The sequence below is a fragment of the Neovison vison genome, chromosome 7 (assembly GCF_020171115.1).
Source record: "Neovison vison isolate M4711 chromosome 7, ASM_NN_V1, whole genome shotgun sequence".
NCBI classification, from domain to species: domain Eukaryota; kingdom Metazoa; phylum Chordata; class Mammalia; order Carnivora; family Mustelidae; genus Neogale; species Neogale vison.
This window is the reverse complement of record NC_058097.1, coordinates 94,304,383-94,326,471: the sequence shown is the minus strand read 5'-3', so window position 1 is coordinate 94,326,471 and position 22,089 is coordinate 94,304,383. Positions and strand designations below refer to the sequence as shown.

Genomic DNA, 22,089 nt, shown 5'->3' with positions numbered 1-22,089 from the left:
GTGTTTTGTTTTTTTTTTGTATCACAGAGTTTAAGGGAAGTCAAAATACTGAGGCAACAAAGCAAGGAGTCAGGATCTTTCTGGAAGGAAAATGGCAGCTCTTAAAATCTTGAAAGATGGATGTATTAAGAGGTAGGTCCAGTAGGAAAAAATGGGAGTTAAGATTTTTTCTTAAAAAAAGAAAAGTCAAGGATGAGAATGTGATAAGCTTTAATATGTGGAATATGGGAAATACTTTAATATGTGAAATACTATATGAGCCAAGGTCTCCTCACCACCAATGTTGAATGTGAGGATTGCCTTGACATTTTATGAAGTTATCGGAACATCTGCAGAATCCACTGAACTTTTGAAATGTACTAGAATGTTGCCCTTTTACATAAGAAACCACAATAGTGTATTTGATAGATTATCTTCTAATTACAAAAATGAAGTGCAGAAAAAGAAAATGCTTGAGTTCTGCTCATCTAAAAAACTTAAAAGAGGAAGGGGTCCAAAAAAAAAAAAAAAAAGAGAAAGGGATCTACGAGTATAGCTAGCTCCCTATTAAAAAGATTTCCCTTATCCTTCTTAAGGATATCTAAATTTTGGTTTATTAATCAGTTCAGCAAATTAATGATAAAGGCTAGAACTCCTTAAACTTAAAACTTAACAGTTTACAGCTTTAGATTTAAAAAAAAAAAAACCTATTGTTTTTCTCATGCATACATAGAATGGGATGTTTCTGAATCTAAAAAATTTTCACTTTCATTTCTACAAATGTCACTAATCAACAAAGTAATAAAAATTGAGACAGAAAACTAGGGACATTTTTTATTTTTAATCCTAACACTAATACTGAAATTCTTCTCTAATAATCACTAGGAATGAGAGTTCTAATATAGTCTAAGACAACTTTGTAAGTGGTAATTGTAGTTCTTAAAGGAAAACTGTAGATAAAAAGCAATCCTATAAAATTCCCCTTTCTTTTCTGAAAAGATTGGAATAAAGAAATCACTATCTGACTTTGAGAAAAAAAATAATCAAGTGACAGTTAACAGTTCAGTTTACTATAAACTGAGCAGACTCCCAGCTTTTCCTTTTAGAACAGATTTATGACTTAAGAAGAATAATCTTTATGTTAAAAATCAGGAAGAAGCTTTTAAAGACAATAACCTTCTAGATTTATGGTAACTGTGCTGTAATGTCACTTAAAAATACAAATATGTATTTAAATAAATGCACTTGGTATATAGTTCTTTAAAAAACACTTGTATTTTAATAGCAAGATTAATCAATGACAATGAAACTATATCTTCTTTAGGAAAAATAAACTATAAACAATATACAATTAAAGCAATGACTGGAAATTCTAAATGATTTCTGTTATCAAGAGAGTTAACAATTTAATTTTTCACAAAATTAACAATCACTATTACTTCCATACCAAAAGAGGTATAATTTGGTGGAAGATAAATCTGTGAGGATTTTGCAATTTTTCCCTATCCATTTCTCACTTTTAGGATGTGATGATTCATGGGTCTTACAGAGAATCTAATTTTGAGAAATATAAAAAAAAATCCATGTTAAATAACAACAGTGGACCTTGAAGCCATGAGCTTTTGTCACTTTATTGTTAACCAATGAATGTTATCCAAAATTATAGATGTAATTGTAACTTAATTGTACAACACAAAATTATGCTAATGGTAAAAGTCTATTGGAATTTACCAAATACTCATTAATATATCTTACATTGCTATATGAACATGTGCTCTCAACTGCTAATAAGAGTTATAACTGGTTTAATCACTATGAAAACCATATTGCAAATAGTTGTTCCTGTTTAGAAAAATTCACACAGCTTTAAAAATGGATTAAATCCATTTTAATCCTAATCTACAAATAGATTATAAACAGCAAATATAACTGGTAGTTTTCCAACACTGATATCAAACTGATGTAGCAATGGTAGCACACACAATTCAAAATGTAGAAAATTAATAAAAATCCAATGGAAGTCCAAGTTTCCACTTATTATGGCAATGGCCCTGATGCTTTGGAACAGTGAACACTTATGCTTTAAAGCATGAAGAGCAGAGTTCACCGTCTATTCCTCTAATGTGCTGCAAGGAGAAATATTTTCTTCTGCAGTGTTTTGAAGCATGTGCACAACTACCATACAACAGTCACTTCAAGGTTATTAACCAGTTATCTTTTGTCCTACAAAGTCCAAAAAAAATATATTAAGCAAAGCCTTTCCTTTTCACGTCTGCCCAGATTAATCCTTTTATAGTCAGCAAAATCAAAAAAGCACAAGAGATATTTTCAGACACAACTTGAATCTACTGTGCATGAAAAATGCTTAACAAAATGGCAATTTTAATAGATAAATGTAAATTTGAGTGCATAATACCAAATGAAAAGTAGCTGAACCACACAGAGAAAACAAGGCTTTCCTCATCTCCAAGTCTAGATGTTTTACAATAAAGAAAATACCAGAACATGTAAATATTAGAACATCTTTCAACTGGAAAGATTTCTTAAGACATAACTGAACTCAATATAACCTAAAATTATAATTTCTAAAGTAGGATTAACAAACCAAATTTATGTATTTTTAGCTAGAGAATGAAAAAAATAAGCACAATGATTTAGAAACCAAATCTGCTGATATGATTATGTAACAATTATATCAAGAAATGAAGGTACAGACATTCAGATGCTACAAGGGCAAATCTCTCTCTCTCTCTCTCTCTCTCTCACACACACACACACACATACACACACAAACACTCATTCACTCTCTCTCTCTTCCTTGGACATACAACATCCCTCCAAGAGAGCTGGTCCTGCAATTTAGCTCAACAGAGGCAGTTAAAAATTTAGCACTCTAAGATATTCTGAAGGAAATCTCAGAAATACTCCTTGCATGATTGAAAGTACTGGTATGTATTTTAGAACACAGAGCTTACACACTCCACTGGGTTGGAACAAAGAATCACCACAGGTGTAGGAGTGAGGTAGTATTACTGTCCCCTCCTTGGAACTGATGTTTTCATGTGCTGCCCTTCCAGAAAGGTCCAGGGTTGGTTTTTGTGGTTTTTATGATTACAATAAGTTACCAACAAATGATTTTTTTTTAATTAAACACCTGTTTGTCTAAATCAGTGTATGAAAGAACAGACTTCTTAATCTTTCAGAGACAATTACTATTTGCAGGCAGTGCTTCATCAACAAATTCTCCCAGGGAACTAATACCTGCTATCTACACCTTTGTGAACAGTAAGCAAAGAAAACCAAAAGATGAAAGGAGATGAAACACCAATCAATTCGGCTGTCGAAGATGACTGGAATTAAGTAGGCAAATATCAAATATCCAATAATATAACTGGGACTTAAAACATTAACCATCAGCTGCATCCTACACTATTAAACATTCTAATCCTTTTCATGTTTCATAGCTGTCTTCTACACAATCATCAAAGACTGTCTACCCTGTTGCCTACCTTCATTTTAGCCATGCCGATGACCTGTATGATGGCAGAATGATGGCTATCGGCACAGCAAGGAGAAGGGCACGCTGGGGAAATATGAGTGAGACAGAATGTGGAAATACACACAGGCAAAATATGGAAGGGGCAAAAGAAAACAGGGCGCTCCAGCTAGCCACTCATAAAGTCACCATCATCCTTTGAACTGTACAAAGTGCTGAAATCACGCATACATATTTGTCAGACATGATCCTTAGTGTTAATCTCCAACAGAAAAAAAAAATAATGGAAACTGAGAATGTGACAGGAGGAGATGGAACGCTGTCCTCCACTCCCTGGGCCAAAAGGAAGAAAATCAAGCATGACATTACACTGCCTTAATGCTGAAAAGCTCCCCTCAAGTATGTCTCTAGCCACCACAGTCAATTGGTGTAAGTGCTTTGGCAAGGTGGGATGCGTTCCATCACATCTGCAAAGGCCTGCTTTTCTCTGTTGGTGGTTCAGCTTATGAAGAACACGTATGCAAAATAACAGCTCTCACATGGCTTCAAACTCATCAATCCGCTGCTTGGTGTTGCCTTGTCGAATCTGCCGCAGAGTCTTGTACTTATCGCGGCCGGCTTTAACATTCTCAGCGTGAAGAACATCATTTTGTGTTTTCTTGGTTTCATCCCTAGCTTGGGCCAATTCTGAACTTAGTGCCTATAGGTAAGAAAGAAAAATGACTTTTTTTTTTTGGTAGGTTTTAGAAAGATTATGAGAAAGTTTTAAAGACAAAAATACACAAATCACAAATCTTACATTTTCCCATAGTCAAATTCCCCTTGTCACATCTTTAAAGCAAAACTCTGTTTTGCTTGTAGTCACAGCACAGGTAGAGGTGAGGGAAGAGTACCCTCCTTGCATTTCATTTCTCCACTCATCAACCATGATGACTTTGTGTACTAGTCTACATTTCCTTAACTTTCTCATACAATACTTGAAATAACTTACAAAAAAAGAGTTCAATGGAAATATTACAGAATGCTATTTTAAGATCTGAAATCTATGCCGTCAAAGAAACTTTCTCCAAAGTCTGTCTTTATTCAAACTCTCCGATCACTTCTTATTACTATTTAAAGATTTCACCAATTAAAAAATTAGAGCACTTATATGGAAAAAAGGTCTAATAAAGTTAAAATTTCCTATTTTTGTTTAATTATGTGCTTTTAATAAACTGATCTTTTGCCATTATAAAATGTGAACAAATAATTCAGATTATGTAATGTCATACAGGTAGTCTATTATATGTTTTTAATGCCAACTTCACTGGTTAAAAACTAAATTTATTTGTCTTTTAAAATTAGCATTAAGGGGCGCCAGTGGTTGGTTCCCTGCCTTCAGCTCAGGTCATGATCTCAGAGTCCTCGGAATGAGCCCCGCATTGGGCTCTCTGCTCAGCAGGGAGACTGTTTCCCCTCTCTCTCTGCCTGCTTGTGATCTCTCTCTATCAAATAAATAAATAAAATCTTAAAAAAGGACAGCATTAAAATACTTCCTACCTTTTAACGTTGAGTCAAGCTGTAATTAAAGAATAACTTACCAGTTAAGGGTTAATTACCCAAGGCTAACAAACATTTGCTACAATGGAAAAAATAAAACAAGGTAACTACAGGCCAACCACTCACAAACCAACCACAAGGCCAGCTAGTGGTAAAGACTTAAAAAAAACAAAAACAAAAACAAATGTTCTTCTGTAAAGAACTTCCCAAACTCAACACCCAAAAAACAAATAACCGGTCGATAAATGTGCAGAAGACATGAAGAGACACTTCTCCAAAGAAGACATACAAATGGGCAACAAGCACATAAAAAAATGTTCAACATCACTGGCCATCAGGAAATACAAATCAAAACCATGATGAGATACCACCTTATATCAGTCAGAAAAGCTAAAATTAACAACACAGGAAATGACAAATGTTGGCAAGGGAATGGAGAAACGGGAGCCCTCTTACACTGTTGGTGGGAATGCAAGCTGGAACAGCTACTCTGGAAAACAGTGTGGAGGGTCCCCAAGATGTTAAAAATAGAGCTACCCTATGATGCAGCAATTGCACTCCTGGGTATTTACCCCAAAGATACAAATGTAATGAAAAAAAAGGGCAAATGCACCCCAATGTTCATAGCAGCAATGTCCACAACAGTCAAATCGCGGAAAGAGCCGAGATGCCCCTCAAAAGATGAATGGATAAAGATGATGTGGTCCATATATACAATGGAGTATTACTCAGCCATCAGAAAGGATGAATACCCATCACTGGCATCAACATGGATGGAACTGGAGGGGATTATGCTGAGTGAAGTAAGTCAGAGAAAGTCACTTATATGGATTCACTCCTATGTGGAACATAAGGAATATAAATAGTAACATAAATAGTGCGGAGGGCCACAGGGGAAGGGAAGGAAAACTGAATGGGAAGAAATCAGAGAGGGAGACAACCATGAGAGATTCTGGACTCCAAGAAACAAACTGAAGGTTACAGAAGGGAGTGGGGAGAGGGATGGGGTAACTGGGTGATGGGTATTAAGGGGCTGTGTGGTGATGAGCACTGGGTGTTATAAGCAACTAATGAATCACTGAACACTGTATCAAAAACTAATGAGATAAGTTGGCTAATTGAACATGATAAAAAAATATATATATAAAACTTTAAAAAAATAAAATGTTCCCATTTAATAAGTTTATCTCAATAAACGGGGGAAATGCTACCCATTATTATAAATGTGCATACAACTGCAAATTTTAAATACCTGGAGTTGCTTCTTAACACGCTCATTTTTTTGAGTTTCTGTTACACGTTCCTCTTCACTGCGATGGTTCATCACTCCATCATTTGATAACTCAGCACTAGCCTCCGCGTTATTCTCATCATGCTCATCATGCTCGTTTTCTGTGGGAGGAACGACTGGTGGTGGTGGAGGTGGGGGAGGGGCAGACATCACAGTTTTTAGTTCTTCTTTGGTCTTTTCCAAATCTTCCTGGGCTGCAAAAGCCTGAACATTAAAAATAAGCTTATCAGCAACTTCCTTTTGAAAATTGGTAATTAAAAGAATCAAGTTATCCTTCCTTCCTAAAAGAAAATATATTTCAGGGTAATGAAAATAAGCCTTACTGATGAAAGCTCTGTTTTTATAGAGAATGCCAGCAAGGAGGAGTGACAGAATTAAATTACATCGCTTTGCAAAACCTATTAAAATTGTTAATACTGGCAAGAATGATCAAATGTTGCAAAACCTGTTATACAAATGGTTGATGAGAAATGGTATTAGTAAAACGCCAAAGAATGCCATGTCTAAGAGATCACATTTTATTTATTTATTTATTTTTTAAAAGATTTTATTTATTTATTTGAGAGAGAGAGCATGAGCGAGGAGAAGGTCAGAGAGCGAAGCAGACTCCCCATGGAGCTGGGAGCCTGATGTGGGACTCGATCCCGGGACTCCAGGATCACGCCCTGAGCCGAAGGCAGTCGTCCAACCAACTGAGCCACCCAGGCATCCCAAGAGATCACATTTTAGCCACAAGGGGAAGCAAGTCACCGTAAATGGAGGAATCAGACCACCATTACTCTAATCCAGTGATCAGTTAAAATCACTTATGGTAGGTTAACCAGATACTAAGTGTTCTTCTGAGATGATGCAATAGGAAGTATCCAACATTCCAACTGTTTGGGTGGTATACAGTGTTGTTCTGTCTAAAAAAGTCTGGCTTTACACTGTTGTCATTGTATAATTATTAATAATAATACCTTTCACTCTAAAATACATTCTAATTTGGATGATAAATTATATGGTGGTCTCACCTAAGAGGTATCATAGCCAAAAACTTCTTAACTTGAATCCTTCAAGTTTTAAGGTCTATTTTCCAATTTACAGGAAATACTGATACAAGGACAAGCTGAATAACACCATGAGGAAACAACTAGACAAAAAAGAAGGGACAATCTGCAGGTCCTTCCAATAACTCAGTATCATAAAAAGGCCTGTCCTCCAAGCAAGCACACACAATGCAAAGTTCTAATTTGGACCCTGGCCTGGCAAATCAACTATAAAAGATTCTGGATCAATTTTGAATGCAGTCTGCCCAGGAATAAACCCACACAAACATAATTAATTTATAATGAAGCAGCCAAGAATATGCAATGGGGGCAATGACACTAGACCACTATCTTACACCATACAAAATTATCAACCCTAAATAATCAGATTAGAATATAAGACCTAAAACCGTAAATCTCCTAAAAGAAAACACAGAACAAGCTCCTTGACATTGGTCTTGGTAATGATTTGTTAGATCTGACACCAAAAGTAAAGTTAAAAAGCAAAAATATGCAAGTGGGACTACATTAAACTGAAAAGCTTCTGCACAGCAAAGGAAACCATGAAAAAGAAAATGAAAAGTCAACCTGCTGAATGGGAGAAAATATTTACAAATCATATACCCAAATTATAAGGAACTCATACAACTTAACAGTTAAAAAACAATCTGACTAAAAAATGGCAAGGGGATCTGAATGGGTCTTTTTCCATACAAGACATACAGATGGCCAACAGGTACATGAAGCAGGTGCTCAACATCACTAATCAACACAGAAATGCAAATATAAACCATAATGAGCTACCACCTCACACCACTCAAAATTGCTATTATCAAAAAGATAAGAAATACCAAGTGTTGTCGAACATATGCAGGAAAGGGAACCTGTGTGCACCATTACTGAGTACGTAAATTCGTGCAGCCATTATGCCAAACGCTACAGAGGTTCTTGAAAAATTAAAAATGGAAATACCATTATGATCTAACAATTTCCCTTCTAAGTAGTTATCCCCCACCATGAAAACCCTAACTCAAATCGCTTCTCAGCCTTTTGGCTAAGATCAAGTGAAAACCCTAACTCAAAAAGATATATACTGTCATGTTCACTGCAGCCTTACTTATAACAGCCAAGATATGAAGCAACCTAAGGATCCAATGACGGATGAATAGGTAAAGAAAAGTGCTGTATACACACACGTGAATACTATTTAGCCATAAAAAAGAAAATCTAGCTATCTGTGTCTGAACTGATGGAACTTGAGGCCACTATGCAAAGTGAAATAAATCAAAGACAAATACCATATGATCTCAATTATATGTAAATGTAAAAAAATCAAACAGAGCTCATGGATACAGAGAACAAAGTCCTGGTTACCAGAAGTGAGAGGAGGCAGGGAGGGTGGAGAATTGAGCAAATGGGAGAAGTGTTTAAAAAATACCAACTCCCAAGGTGCCTGGGTGGCTCAGTCAGTTAAGCATCTGACTTTGGTTCAAGTCATGATCTCTGGGTCTTGGCATCAAGCCCCACATCAGGCTCTGTGCTTAATGGGGAGTCTGCTAGAGATTTTCTCCCTCTCCCTCTGCCCCACCCCCCAAATCATGCTTGCTCTCTCTCAAATAAATAAAATCTTATTAAAAAAAAAAAAAAAAGTACAGACTCCCAGCTATAAGGTAAGTAAGTCATGGGGATGTAATATACAAATAGCATGGAGACTCCAGTTAATAATACTGTATTGTATATTTGAAAGTTGCAAGTTGCTAAGAGAGTAAATCTTAAAAGTTTTCATGACAAGAAAAAAATTTTCTTGTGATGGGTGTTAACTCATTTCACAATATATACAAGTATCAAACAACAAAGTCATATACCTGAAATTAATAGGTTATACATCAATTATATCTGAATTTTAAAATTTAATGAATATAGTCTAATACAGATGAGATGAAAAGTTGACTAAAATGGGAGCATATGTACAGTATAACCTCATTCTGAACACATAAGTGTGTATGTATATACACATGCAAACAGGAAAAGATCCTAAAAGGATCTGCACTAAGGTGTTAAAACAGTGATCCTGGCTTGTGGGAATGTGATTTTTCTCGTGTCACTTCCTCATTTCTATAATTCACAGGATTTGCCTCCCTGGTATTACTTCTAAAAAAGTTTATGTGTCTCAGAAATTCTAATAAAGAAAGTGGTCCAATGGGTTAACCAAGTTCTATTGCTTTGAGAGTTATATATATACACTTATACATAATTCTCACTATTAAAATTTCCCTATGAAATTTAAATTGCTACAAAGAAAATTTAAGAGGCAAAGAAAACTGTATTCACATTCACTGCAAAAAAGTCATAAAACTATACACCTTCGGGTGATAAAAATTATTTTAGTTGCATTGAAGAGTTAACATTTAAAGTTTGAATTAAACTCTGATTTTTCACTTGTGTACTATTTTAGACAGCAGTGGCTTCATCTACTAAGAAACTTACATTAGAAATCTTCCTATGGGACGCCTAGGTGCGTCCTAGGTTGGTTAAGCATTGGCCTTCGGTTCAAGTCAAGATCCCAAGGTCCTGGGGTCGAGTCCTGTGCTGGGCTCCCTGCGCAGCAGGGAGTCTGCTTGTCCCTCCCCTTTTGCCCTCCCTCCAGACTTGTGCTCCCTCTTTCGCTCACATTCTAACAAATAAATAAAATCTTTTTTAAAAACTCAATATGTATCATCTTCATTGCATCCCTCTAATTCGACTTCTTCATATCCATTATTTGGTTGCCATGCCCTGCTGAGTCTACCACAAGATGTTTCTCAGTGATCCCTGCTCCTCTTCATTCTTCGGTAAGCCTACCCATTAGACCCATCCATCCTCTACTCTAAGTTATTTTTATACAGCCATACTTGATCATACTACAATCCTATTTCAAAATCTTAAAAGCCCAATGTCTACAGATACTCTCTATCATCTTGCAATTTATTTAAAGCCCTTCACAGCTTTATTTCCTCTGTAACTCCCCAGCCACATCTCTCAAGATTCCTGAACCTATACCCTAAAGCTTTGCTTACTTACTGGTTGTCCTTCAAGTCTGCCATGTACTTCCAAACGTCTTATACCCATCAGTTCCCTGTCTGGAATGACGACCTTTGTAGTCTCTAACCACTCGCAATGTTTTCTACCCCCAAACTGACTTTATTATTTAAGATCCCACTTAAAACTTACAAGAGTCTCCCCCAACACCTGCTTCATTCCCACAGAAATTAATCACCTCTTCAGTTCTTAGCTTGCATCAACAGATTAGTAATTATGACAATACACACACATTCATACACACATGTATCTTTTCCCTCTAAATTGTGACAGTATCTTATATACCTCTACAAACTCGGCAGACTGCTGGGTACAAAAATAGATATTTAATAAATGATACTGAGCAGAAAACAAATGATCACCTTGTGTTGCCACTCAGTAGCTTCCTCTTCCTTTTTCTTCTTGGCTTCTTCCAGCAGTGCAATCTTGGCAGTGAATTCAGCAAGTTCTGCTGCCTAAAATAAAGAACATAATTACCAATAATAAAAATTTTTTCTCAAAAATATTCTGTCTTTAAAGTTTTAATGTATATGCTTAGACTTTCTATGATTCTCTTAGTCTTTCATTTTTAAAAAAGTTAGTATTTAAGATCATAAGCATCTTATTTATAGTAGGTCTAATCCACTAGTAAGAAGACCGTGAAAGCAGTTTTATTATTTTATGGATAAGCAGTTCTTCCCGTTTCAGTAGCAGGAACTTAAAAAACAGCACCTGAATTGCACATTTTAACTCTGATCAATAAAGTACTTGCTAAACTCCGCAAAAGAAAAAAACTGCATTTTATATAATGCTTTATAACTTAAAGAGTATGCTGCCAAATAAGCTCATTAGATTCCCCAACAATCCTATTTGGTGTCTTTATTCCTTTTTTCAAAGGGAAGGATCTGGGGCTCAGAAAGACCCAAGGACACTTATCAAGTAAATGTTTGAACCAATATTTAATTCCAGGATCTTTTAAATGTCATGCCTACTCAATATCTGCAGTCCACTACACAAACAAACACCCAATAAATTACGTCCTGTAATTATCTTTTAAGAAGTTATCAGAACATACTGTCAATTTATCTAAAGTAAAACACACTAATGGCTTATGCAAAGTTTAAGTGAATCAGAAATCTTTTGTTAGCAATAGACTCTATTGACATCTCATTGTTTTATCTTTAGGTTTTTTGGGTTCTTTTTTTCATGCAGAAATAAAATTTTTAGGTTTAGTTCCACACTTTGTGATTAGGTTACTTGTATCTTTGGTTTACTTTCCAGAAGATCTAATATACTTAGTTTTACAAGCTTTGCTTCATCCTTTTGTCTAAATTTTTCTTTCTCTCTGAGATAGATCCAAGACAGGTTCCTGACCAACTGTTCCTGATTCTTCATCTGGTCGGCAGCTTGTTTTGCAATAGCGGACTTGGCTTCTTCAGCAGCTCGACGCTCCTTTTCAAGTCTTTCTGCTTCTTCCTTTGCTCGTTTTCGTTCCTGGTCCAGTTCCAGAGCTTTTCGAGTCTGTTCTTCTAGTTCTGTCAAATATATGTACACCCCCCCAACAAAGGTTAATTCCAATTATTCTCATTATCAAAAGAAGAAGCCAAAATGGTTAACGAAGGATCGATCTTAAAATTAGCACACCTGCAAATGAACATATACTTTGTTTTTAACTTGGCAAAAGCCTAAAAAATATTTTTAAGTACTACATAATTAAAAAACTTGAAGAAATGAAAATACTTTGTAATTTAACTCACATCATAAGGCTGGAAGTCATCTTTAGTTTTAAAAAATATGATCTCCAAAGTTTTTTTTTGTTTTTTTTTTTGTTTGTCTGTTTTGTTTTTGTTTTTTTTTTTTTTAAAGATTTTTTTTATTTATTTGACAGACAGAGATCACAAGTAGGCAGAGAAAGGCAGGCAGAGAGAGAGAGAGGAGGAAGCAGGCTCCCTGCTGAGCAGAGAGCCCAATGTGGGACTCGATCCCAGGACCCCGAGATCATGACCTGAGCCGAAGGCAGTGGCTTAACCCACTGAGCCACCCAGGCGCCCTGATCTCCAAAGTTTTGACCTACAGAACTTGTCATCTGTTTCAAAACTATAAAACAGTACACTTTAAAACTTACATATAACGTTTTACTTATTTAAGTATCAGATGAGTAAACCCAAGACATTAAGACTGAAAACAATACTAATTCAGAAGAGGAATTCTGATGTGAATCACATGAATTAATATAACTTTTGAGTTATTAGTATATATCCATTCTTCAGGCTTGAAGACAAAGTAAATACCTGGAGATAAATGACATCAATTTTGATCTTGCAATGTACAGATCATAAAGTTAATTGTTCTCTTTTTCAGTGAGTTGAATAAGAAAGGAAAATATTATTAGCACAAATATTACTAGCACTTAAATAAGCTTAAAAGTACTAATTTTAAACATTATTCTGAGAACTCTTATTTAAAAACAAGGACATTTTGTGACAAAAGATAACAGAATGTCAACTATTAAGAGGGTGCAATGCCCTACAAAAAAATGATTCTCCCTTTCTCTATACTCCAGAGAGGAGAAAAAACTAAAAACCTGTATGTCTGTCATAAGGTTTGAAAGCTAGCTGTAACATACACGCTTCTTACCACTCTCAATTTTGTTGCTCTTGGTCAGAATTAATTTAGTTAATTGCAGTTAAAATCTGCAAGGCTTAGAGAGGGGTAGGAAGAAAAATGGTTAAATTTTAAATTCCCAATAAAATAATGTAAAAATTTTATGTGACTCTTCAGCTATAAGAGTGAACAATGTATGTAACACTGAATGTTGTCACAGCTAAATTCTAGGATTATTCATTTTAGAATTTGCCTTTTAAAACTGGGACATCAAGCTAACTTATTAAACTTTTCTTAGGATCATTCTTTCCAACTTGTTAATTTGATTAATATATAAAATAAAGCACACAATACTCAAGGTTGTATCATTCATCAAAACAAGCAAACAAAAAACAAAAGAAAATAACACTGCTTCTTCTCTCATAATAAAAATTCCTTCTGTACAATAAAGGAAGAAAGAAAAAGTAAGTTTGGCTTTTAAAGTTAAATCTTCAATTAAATATTCCCAATATTCATTATTTTCTATCAACTTTTTTTCAATAAATATCATTTTCAAGAACATAGACAAGGCAGTGGCTCTTTTGTGATTAAGAATTATACAAAAGTGTCAATTATTTCAAATGTTGAAAATAAATCGGAAAACTTCAAATCTACTCTAGTCTCTTCTAGAAAGGAAGGTTTTGAAATGACTTACTTATTTCCTCCCCAGTTAAAAGAGTTAGAACAGAGACTGGCAAACTATGGACCACTAACCCAATGCCTTGTTTTTGTAAGTAAAGTTTCACAGGCACGCATACCCTCACTCAGTTCAATACCGTCACGTGTTTACGTACAGTACAAGACCGCTTACATTCTGCAACAGCAGAGCTGACAGTTGTACCAGGAACCATGTGGCCTGCAGAGCCTGAAGTATTACTATCTGGCCCTGTGCAGAAAGGTTTACAAATCCACCTATTAGAATATTTTTATGAAACAAACACGCCTCTAAGACCTTGGATCCCCTTGGAACACCTGCAGGGAAGGATCAGCTAAGATAAAGAAGATCAATATTTTGCCTCTCTGGTTCATAAAAATCTAGGACCTACAATTTCTGAGGTCTGACACATGCTAAGAGGGTACCAAGGAATATGGCTTCTTTTAGAAGATCTGCTCTTTTAGGATGAAGATTAAGGTTTTAAGAATAAGCTGCTTCTCTCATTAACAGTATTGCATTGATACAGATGGATATGGTGTTTAGAACCAGGAAGTTAAGCTCAAGCTAATAAAATTTGGGGAAGTCTCTCTTTCTCAGTCGGGCTTGAACATAAATTTGATTTCTGACAGGTCTAGGGCTTTGTTAAGCCAAATGATCTCTTATAGGCAAAGCTTAGAAACTATGTAACTATGAAAGAATTAGTAAAAAATAAATTAATGAATTAAATATCCCAAAAGTTGTAGAGTTTTCTTCCTTTTCTCAGTCTAAGGTAATAGTTTATGAAGTATCACATTTTTTTCCATAGGAAAAGAATATTGTTGTTAAAAAAAGCAAAGAAGTTCCATTGTCATTAATTTTTAGAATTCACAGAATTAAGAATGTATTTACCAATTACTCACTAAAAATGCAATTATAAAATATCTATCCTAAATCTAAGCATGGAGTGTTATACCATCATACAAAAAAAAGGAAGATCTCTTTGTGAGTATACACATAGGACATTCAAGTGTGCATTAACTGAAAACAGCAAGGTACAGAAGGATACGTGCAGGATACTACATTTTATTTAAGAAAGAAGAAAGAATATGGTTCGTGAGGATATTGTGTATTTGCTTACTTTGTACACAAAAAACAGACAGACAACACAGAACGTCATTTAATATTCTCAACGGAGTGGAATAGAAGTGAACCAGCACACAGCAGCCCTAGGCCTACAATACTAAGTCAGGCTAAAAAGACACAGATTGCGATTTGGGGGCTATCAAGGCATCCAAGGGTTGGGAGACCAAGATCCTTAAAAGGAGTAAATAGAAAGGTAGGCTCTAAAATCTGCATGCTATTTCCCCCCAAGAGGTTTGCCAACTCCTAAAATGTACACATATGAGGTAGAAAACTAGGGAAACAAACAAAAAACAGCTATAACTGGCTACAGAATAGCAGGAAGATCAACACTGTCGTGCAGCCAGGGGTCAACGGCTAGCATTGAGGGCCCTAGTCAATGAGCAGTCCTTCAGAAGACACCCTGAAGGGTCTACAGACTAGCAGGGAGGGAAAAAACACAAAGAGACCAACCTTAACAAAGCCTGAAACCTTGGTCAACTCCACCAGTGACCTGCACATATTCTGCCTAGCAAAAAAAAATATTAAATCCTCTCTAAAGTTAAATAACATCATTCTAGGGCTCGCTAATGTTTCAAACTCAACATTGGGAAAGCAACCAAAATTACAAGGCATACTGGGAAGACGGGACCAAATGACCCCTTCCAACACCCCTAAAATCCCCCAAAGAAAGACTACTACTGTGTGGGCCTAAAGATTATCCAGGTAGTGCAGTTAGCAAACAAGGATGTTAACATAACTATGAAAGATACTGCTTACCTAGGAAAACTGAAGAAAAGACAAAGAACGAGGAGAGATGCAAAGTCCAGAGAAACACTGACAACACTGCAGAAGCAGATCTTTAGGCATCCTACAAACCCTCTGCAGAGATGTCAAGGGCCACAGTCCCCTTTATAATCCTGGAAGTTCAAGTTATTAATATTTTCCTTATGGTTATGCTATCTTCTAGAAACTTCATTCTCCCTTCAACATTTATGTTCACATGCATAGCACCCATAAAGAAACATAAAATTTAGGAGGTCTTTGACAGGGACACAGATACATTACTAATTTTATTTTAGCAAAATCTTGAGTGAGTACAATCATGTACTGAAGCACCATCCCCCCAAAAGATAAAATATTTATCACCACTAACCAACCAGTAAAACTGCAAATTTGAAGAGCATGTGAAGTTCCTCTTGTTGCTTAGAACAAATACTAAGGAAAGAAACTCTGAAAAGGCAAGGCTTCTAGGGGGCCGGGGGGAGTGGGGAGCCCAACAGAAAAGCTAAAAATAAATGTCAACTTGGTAGATCAGAGTGCTAGAGCTTGTCACCACATTCAGCCACTGTTACCAAATCCTCAACCCACAGAAGTGTGCAGCCAAGACATCCCAGTAGCTAATAACTTTCCTCTCTAGGACTATCCATCTCCAGAATTTCCTTTCCAGAGGCTCTCTATTCAGAAGAGGATTATCAATAGGAGATGGGAGGAAAGGAAAAGCACAGTTAGTATGGCAAACAGAAAGAGAAATTACCAACCCAGGAATGATCAGGAGGTGCATCACTTTACAATACCACAGAAGAGTTTGTGCTGTGAAATATGCAGAACATCCAGACTGCTGACTCCCACCGAAAGGTCAGTCTTGTCATATAATAAACTCTTCTGAAGCTCTAGTCTGTCCTGTTATAAACTTAATCGCTCCCTATAATAACTTTTTCAAGTTAATTGTTTTCCTTTTCTCAACTTCAGAATAATTTATAAAAGTATGCAATGTGTAACCATTAACAACTAAAGTCATAAAAGATAATATAAAATCTAAATAATCTGGAAGCCTAAGAACTTGCCCTCGTCTTTGAAACGTGCTTCCCACTGTACAATATGTACTTTCTTGTACACCTATGATGCACTTATAAGGTATGTCAGTTTCAAGTTTTTCTAGATACAACTGGTGATTGAACAGTGTCCACTGACAATAAAATCAACTAATAGCTGAGTGGAACAGAATAGTCTGAAAGTAGACCTACATACATACTGTATTCTGGATTTGTGACAAAGGTGATGGATGTAGCTAAATGGGGAAAGAACATTCCTTGTAATAAAGGTTCTGGGTCAACTGAAAATACATATGGGAAGAAATAACACTGACTCCTACAAAAATCAGTAACATATGGATTATGGACCTAAACGTGAAAGGTAAAGCAGTATCCACAAGGTTGTAAAAAACAATATATTCACAACCATTAAGAGAAAGAGTGATAAATGGAACTTAAAGAACTTCTCTTCATTAAAAGAAACTTACATTGAGAGAGAAAAAAGGTAAACCATAGATTTTCTTTTAACAAATAGAAAAAGAACTATAGATCAATAAGAAAAAAAAAGAAAATCCAATTTTTAAAAATAGGTGAAACTCATGAAAAAGCACTTTATGGAAGCTATAAGCATTTGCAAAAGTGCTTAAAATCAAATCATCAGTCATCAAGAAAACGCACTGTACTAACTGTCCTCACCAGAATGGCTAAACAAACAAACAAACGACGCAAGAGGAAACCCTGACAGTAAAACAAATCATCAAGTAATGAAGATACAGGGCAAATCAACTTTCATTCACTACCGGTAAGAATGAGCACTGATACTTTGTAGAAACAGTGGCAATATCTACGATAAACTGTAGCAGTGACCCAGCAATTCTACTCTGGGGTACAGATACCTCCCCTAAATTAATACCCAGGGGCTACACTTAAGAATGCTCACAGCAGCCTTATTTTATAATAGCCAGAACCAGAACTATCCCAAATGTCTATCATTAGTACAATTTGCTATCTACGTGCAACAGAGTATTACACTACCATGTAAAACAACAAACTACAGCTCCAGGCATAAGTTTTGAACAAAAAGAAGCCCAGCAGAAGAGTACATGAATTCATTTACATGCAGTTCAAAAACAAGCAAGACTGTTCTTGGGCAGGATACCAAAAGCACAAGCAAAAAAATAAATAAATAAACTGAACTCCAGGGCCGTAGGTGATGTAGTCAGTTATGCCTCTGACTCTTGGTTTTGGCTCAGGTCATGATCTTAGGGTCATGAGATCATGCCCCACGTCAGACTCCATGCTGAGTACAGAGTCTGCTTAAGATTCTTCCTCTCCTCCTGTGCACTCCCTCTCTCTCTCCAAATGAATAAATAGATCTTAAAAAGAAAAAAACAAAACAAAACTGGACTTCATCCAAATTTAAAGTACTGGGCTTCAAAGAACATCATCCTCAAAGTCAAGGTAACCCACAGAATGGGAGAAAATATCTGCAGATCGTATGTCTGGTACGTCATAAGACATCTGTACCGAGATACAGAAAGAACTCTTAACACCTCAACAACAAAAAGACAACACAGTTGAAAAATGGAAGAAAATGCAAAAATATACCTTTCCAAAGAAGATTATATATAAATGGCCAATAAACACATTAAGCCACTTGGAAAATGCAAATCACAATCACAGTAGCACTTCACACCCACCAGGATGACCACACTCTGAAAGACTAACATTAGTAAGTGCTGGGAGGTTAGGGGTCATCCAAATGATCCACTGATAGTGGGAATGTAAAATGGTACAGTCATTTTAGATACCAGTTAGGCAGTTTGTCAAAAAGCTGAACATAAACTTACCATATGACCCAGTAATCTACTCCCAGGTTTATACTCAAAAGAAATGAAAACAATAACCAGTACACAGATGTTCATAGCAACATAGTCACAACAGTCAGATGGTGGGAACAACCCAAAGGCTCACCAACTAATGAATAAAATGTAGTGTGTGTGTATATGTATGTATATATGTGTGCGTATGTGTAGATCATATGTATATAACATATACATCTATCTATCTATATATACATATATCTATATATCCACAGAATGAAACATTATTCAGCCATAAAAAAGAAGGAGTGCCTAATACAAGCTCCAACACGATGACCTTTAAAAACATTATGCTCCATGAAAGACAGTTACTAAAGACCATATTCTACACAATTCCATTCATAAGAAATGACCAGCACATGTAGTCTACAGAGCTAGAAGTAGATTAGTAGTTGCCTAGGACTGGGGGAGGGAGGACTCAGAAAAATTTGAAGTGACTGCTAATGGGTATGGGATTTCTTTCTGGGGTGATGTAATTGTTCTGAAATTGTGGCACCAAGTGGCAAAACTCTGAATATACTAGAAACTGTTAAAATAAACACTTTCGATCATTAACTGTGTGGTATTGGGATTCATACCTCAACAGAACTATTAAAAATAAGACTAAACTCTATGATGAGGGTGCCCAGGTGGCTCAGTGTTTAACCGTAAACACCTGCTTTCGGCTCAGGTCATGATCCCAGGGTCCTAGTCCTGAGATCAGGTCCCAGATCCCTAGAAGGGATCTTCCTGCTCAGAAGGAAGTCTGCTTCTCCCTCTGCCCCTCCCCCTGCTCATGCACATGTGCTCTCTCTCTTGCAAAAATAAATCTTTAAAAAAGTAATAAACTCTATGATGATATACATCAGAATGATGTAAGTCACATTTGGGGTGAAAAAATGGGAAGGGATACAATGGAGATCCCTTTAGTGCAGGTAATGTTCTGCACCTTGTTCTAGGTAGTCACAGGAATAAATTCACTTGGCAAAAATTCATTAAGCCTGGGGCGCCTGGGTGGCTCAGTGGGTTAAGCCTCTGTCTTCGGCTCAGGTCATGATCCCAGGGTCCTGGGATCGAGCCCCGCATCGGGCTCTCTGCTCAGCGGGGAGCCTGCTTCCTCCTCTCTCTCTGCTTGCCTCTCTGCCTCCTTGTGATCTCTCTCGCTCTTTCTCTCAAATAATAAATAAAATCTTAAAAAAAAAAATCATTAAGCCTGATACCTAAGAGGCATGCACATTATTATATACATGCTATACTTCAAACACATTTTTTAAAAAAACTTTCCAAAATATCTCAGAAAATTAAATTAGGGATCATCTACTTCCATTCTAGAAATTAGGAATCTAAGGAAATTGAGAGGTTAAAATGACTTGCTAAAGGTATTCTAAGTTAATGACAGAATTAAAGCTTGATTGTTTAATTCCTATTTGTAAACAATGTACACATAAAATTGACAAGCCCCCCTATTCCCCACAAGAGCTTTCATCACACTATGATACTTACTTCCCCCCCAAGCACTTAAAACACAAAATGATCTTGATTATCTGTTAATTTTATTACTCTGTCTTTCCTCAATAAAATGTAAGCCACATGAGAGCAGGGATCTTATCTGTTCAGCATCGTATCCCCAATGCCTCGTACACACTAGGTGCTTAATAAGTACAGAGGATGCATGAGATCACTACTGGGATTTCACTTTGATATTTGCCAGGACAGTAAGTGAATCCCAGTCTGGCTCTCAAATAAACCTTCAGAGATGGTTTAAAAATGATAAAAGTGGGCGCCTGGGTGGCTCAGTGGGTTAAGCCGCTGCCTTCGGGTCAGGTCATGATCTCAGGGTCCTGGGATCGAGTTCCACATCGGGCTCTCTGCTCTGCAGAGAGCCTGCTTCCTCCTCTCCCTCACTCTGCCTGCCTGTCTGCCTGCTTGTGATCTCTGTCTGTCAAATAAATAAATAAAATCTTTTTTAAAAATAAATAAAAAAAAAAATTAAAAATAAAAATGGTAAAAGTAAGTGAACTATGGAAATGTAAACGGTAGAATAGTTCTATTTAATGATTCATAACTCATTTCAAATAATAATGACTTCAGGGGCCTGGGTGGCTCAGTGGGTTAAAGCCTCTGCCTTCGGCTCAGGTCATGATCCCAGGGTACTGGGATCGAGCCCCGCATCGGGCTCTCTGCTCGGCAGGGAGCCTGCTTCCCTTCCTCTCTGCCTGCTTCTCTGCCTATTTGTGATCTCTGTCAAGTAAATAAATAAAATCTTAAAAAATAATAATAATAATAATGACTTTAAAAAAATTCTTAATGAAATATAGAAAAGTTTCTTCCCAAACAAGAACTTAAAGGTTTATCTACTATATATTATGACTTAGATATGAACAGAGTTACTGCATTTGAGTGAGAATTTAGCATAAATTACAAGACAATCATGCATATTTCAGGACAGCCTGGCAACGCTTTATTATTAGGAAAAAAAAAAAAACTCAAGAAACAAATCAGATGTCCTTTGTCATAAGATGACTGATTTGAAATTGTCTTGATAGGGATACTCTACATTCTTTCTTATGTTCTATCTTCCTTATATTCTTTAGTGCTTCTTGACTTGAGTAGTTTTCTGTGTGTAAATCATTAATATTTTTATTATGCACCCTAAATAAATAAGATTGAAAGGTTTAATAGGTGGCTGTTCTCTCAGAAAGATATATGTAAGTTAAAAAACTCTATCACTCATTTTTTTTCATAAATTTTTTCATAAATTTCTTTAAATTTCTAAATTTTTTTCATAAATTTTTTCATAAATTTCTTTAAACTTTTTAAAGAAACACACATTCCATTTTTTACAGCATTCTGCCTCTAAAAGTATTGCTTATTGTATTCACATGGCATTTACATTACTTCACTTTACATTTTTATGAATTTATCTTATTTCTGCCAACCACACAGACTTCCCTCCCATGCATCCAATTTATTTGTATTCCTAAAATGCAGCACAAAGTAGGCACTTCATAAAGGTCTACTTTAATTGATGAAAAAGGCATCTGGAGTAGTACAAACAGGATGAAGCTGGAATTCAGAAAACAAGTTCTGCCTTGGTGTTATAGTCTGCAAGCACGTCTGTTTAATACCTCTGACCCCTGAACTAAGTAATTTTCTAGGTCTTTTCTAGCTCTGGGAAGTGAGGCTTCTAAGGTCAGAATAAAGCCTAGTTTGTATGTTTTCCTATTTCTTCTCTTAGAAATATTATTTCCAATCCTCTTGAAATTAGAATGATCCACCAGTTTGTGGGTTTATAGCAATCTCCATGACTTCCTCCTCTAGTTACCCATTTGCAAATTATTCTCCCCACTGCTCAAGAGCATCTCCCCACTATGGTAGCCTGATGTAAGGAATGAAAATAACCTTAAATAAGGTTATTATTTAATAAACTTTAAGGTTATTATTCTACTTAGAATAGTAAAACTAATGGCTGCGTCTACTAGTTATCAGGAAAGCAGGTATTAATTCTAGTTTTATAAATAGTATATATTTCATATTATATCCCCCCCCATGAACCTCTACTGCTTAGGAAGGAAAAAAAATCTTATTTTGCTCAATACCTTTTTTCTTCTGTTCTTCCTACTACTT

At 36.0% G+C, this 22,089-nt stretch overlaps 1 protein-coding gene across 2 annotated transcripts in view; it reads right to left on the bottom strand.

Moving 5' to 3' along the window:
- RDX (radixin) overlaps nucleotides 1–22,089 on the bottom strand; it is a 75,924-nt gene that overhangs the window by 26,578 nt on the left and 27,257 nt on the right. The window contains exons 10-13 of one of the 2 annotated variants that reach the window (XM_044257684.1): nucleotides 11,765–11,925; nucleotides 10,774–10,866; nucleotides 6,267–6,509; nucleotides 4,015–4,175 (exon numbers count right to left, since the gene is read on the bottom strand). In XM_044257684.1, coding sequence (XP_044113619.1) covers nucleotides 4,015–4,175; nucleotides 6,267–6,509; nucleotides 10,774–10,866; nucleotides 11,765–11,925 — 658 coding nt within the window. Of the gene's footprint in view, nucleotides 1–1,594; nucleotides 4,176–6,266; nucleotides 6,510–10,773; nucleotides 10,867–11,764; nucleotides 11,926–22,089 lie in introns of those variants that run through there. The other variant, XM_044257683.1, reaches the window with a different exon arrangement.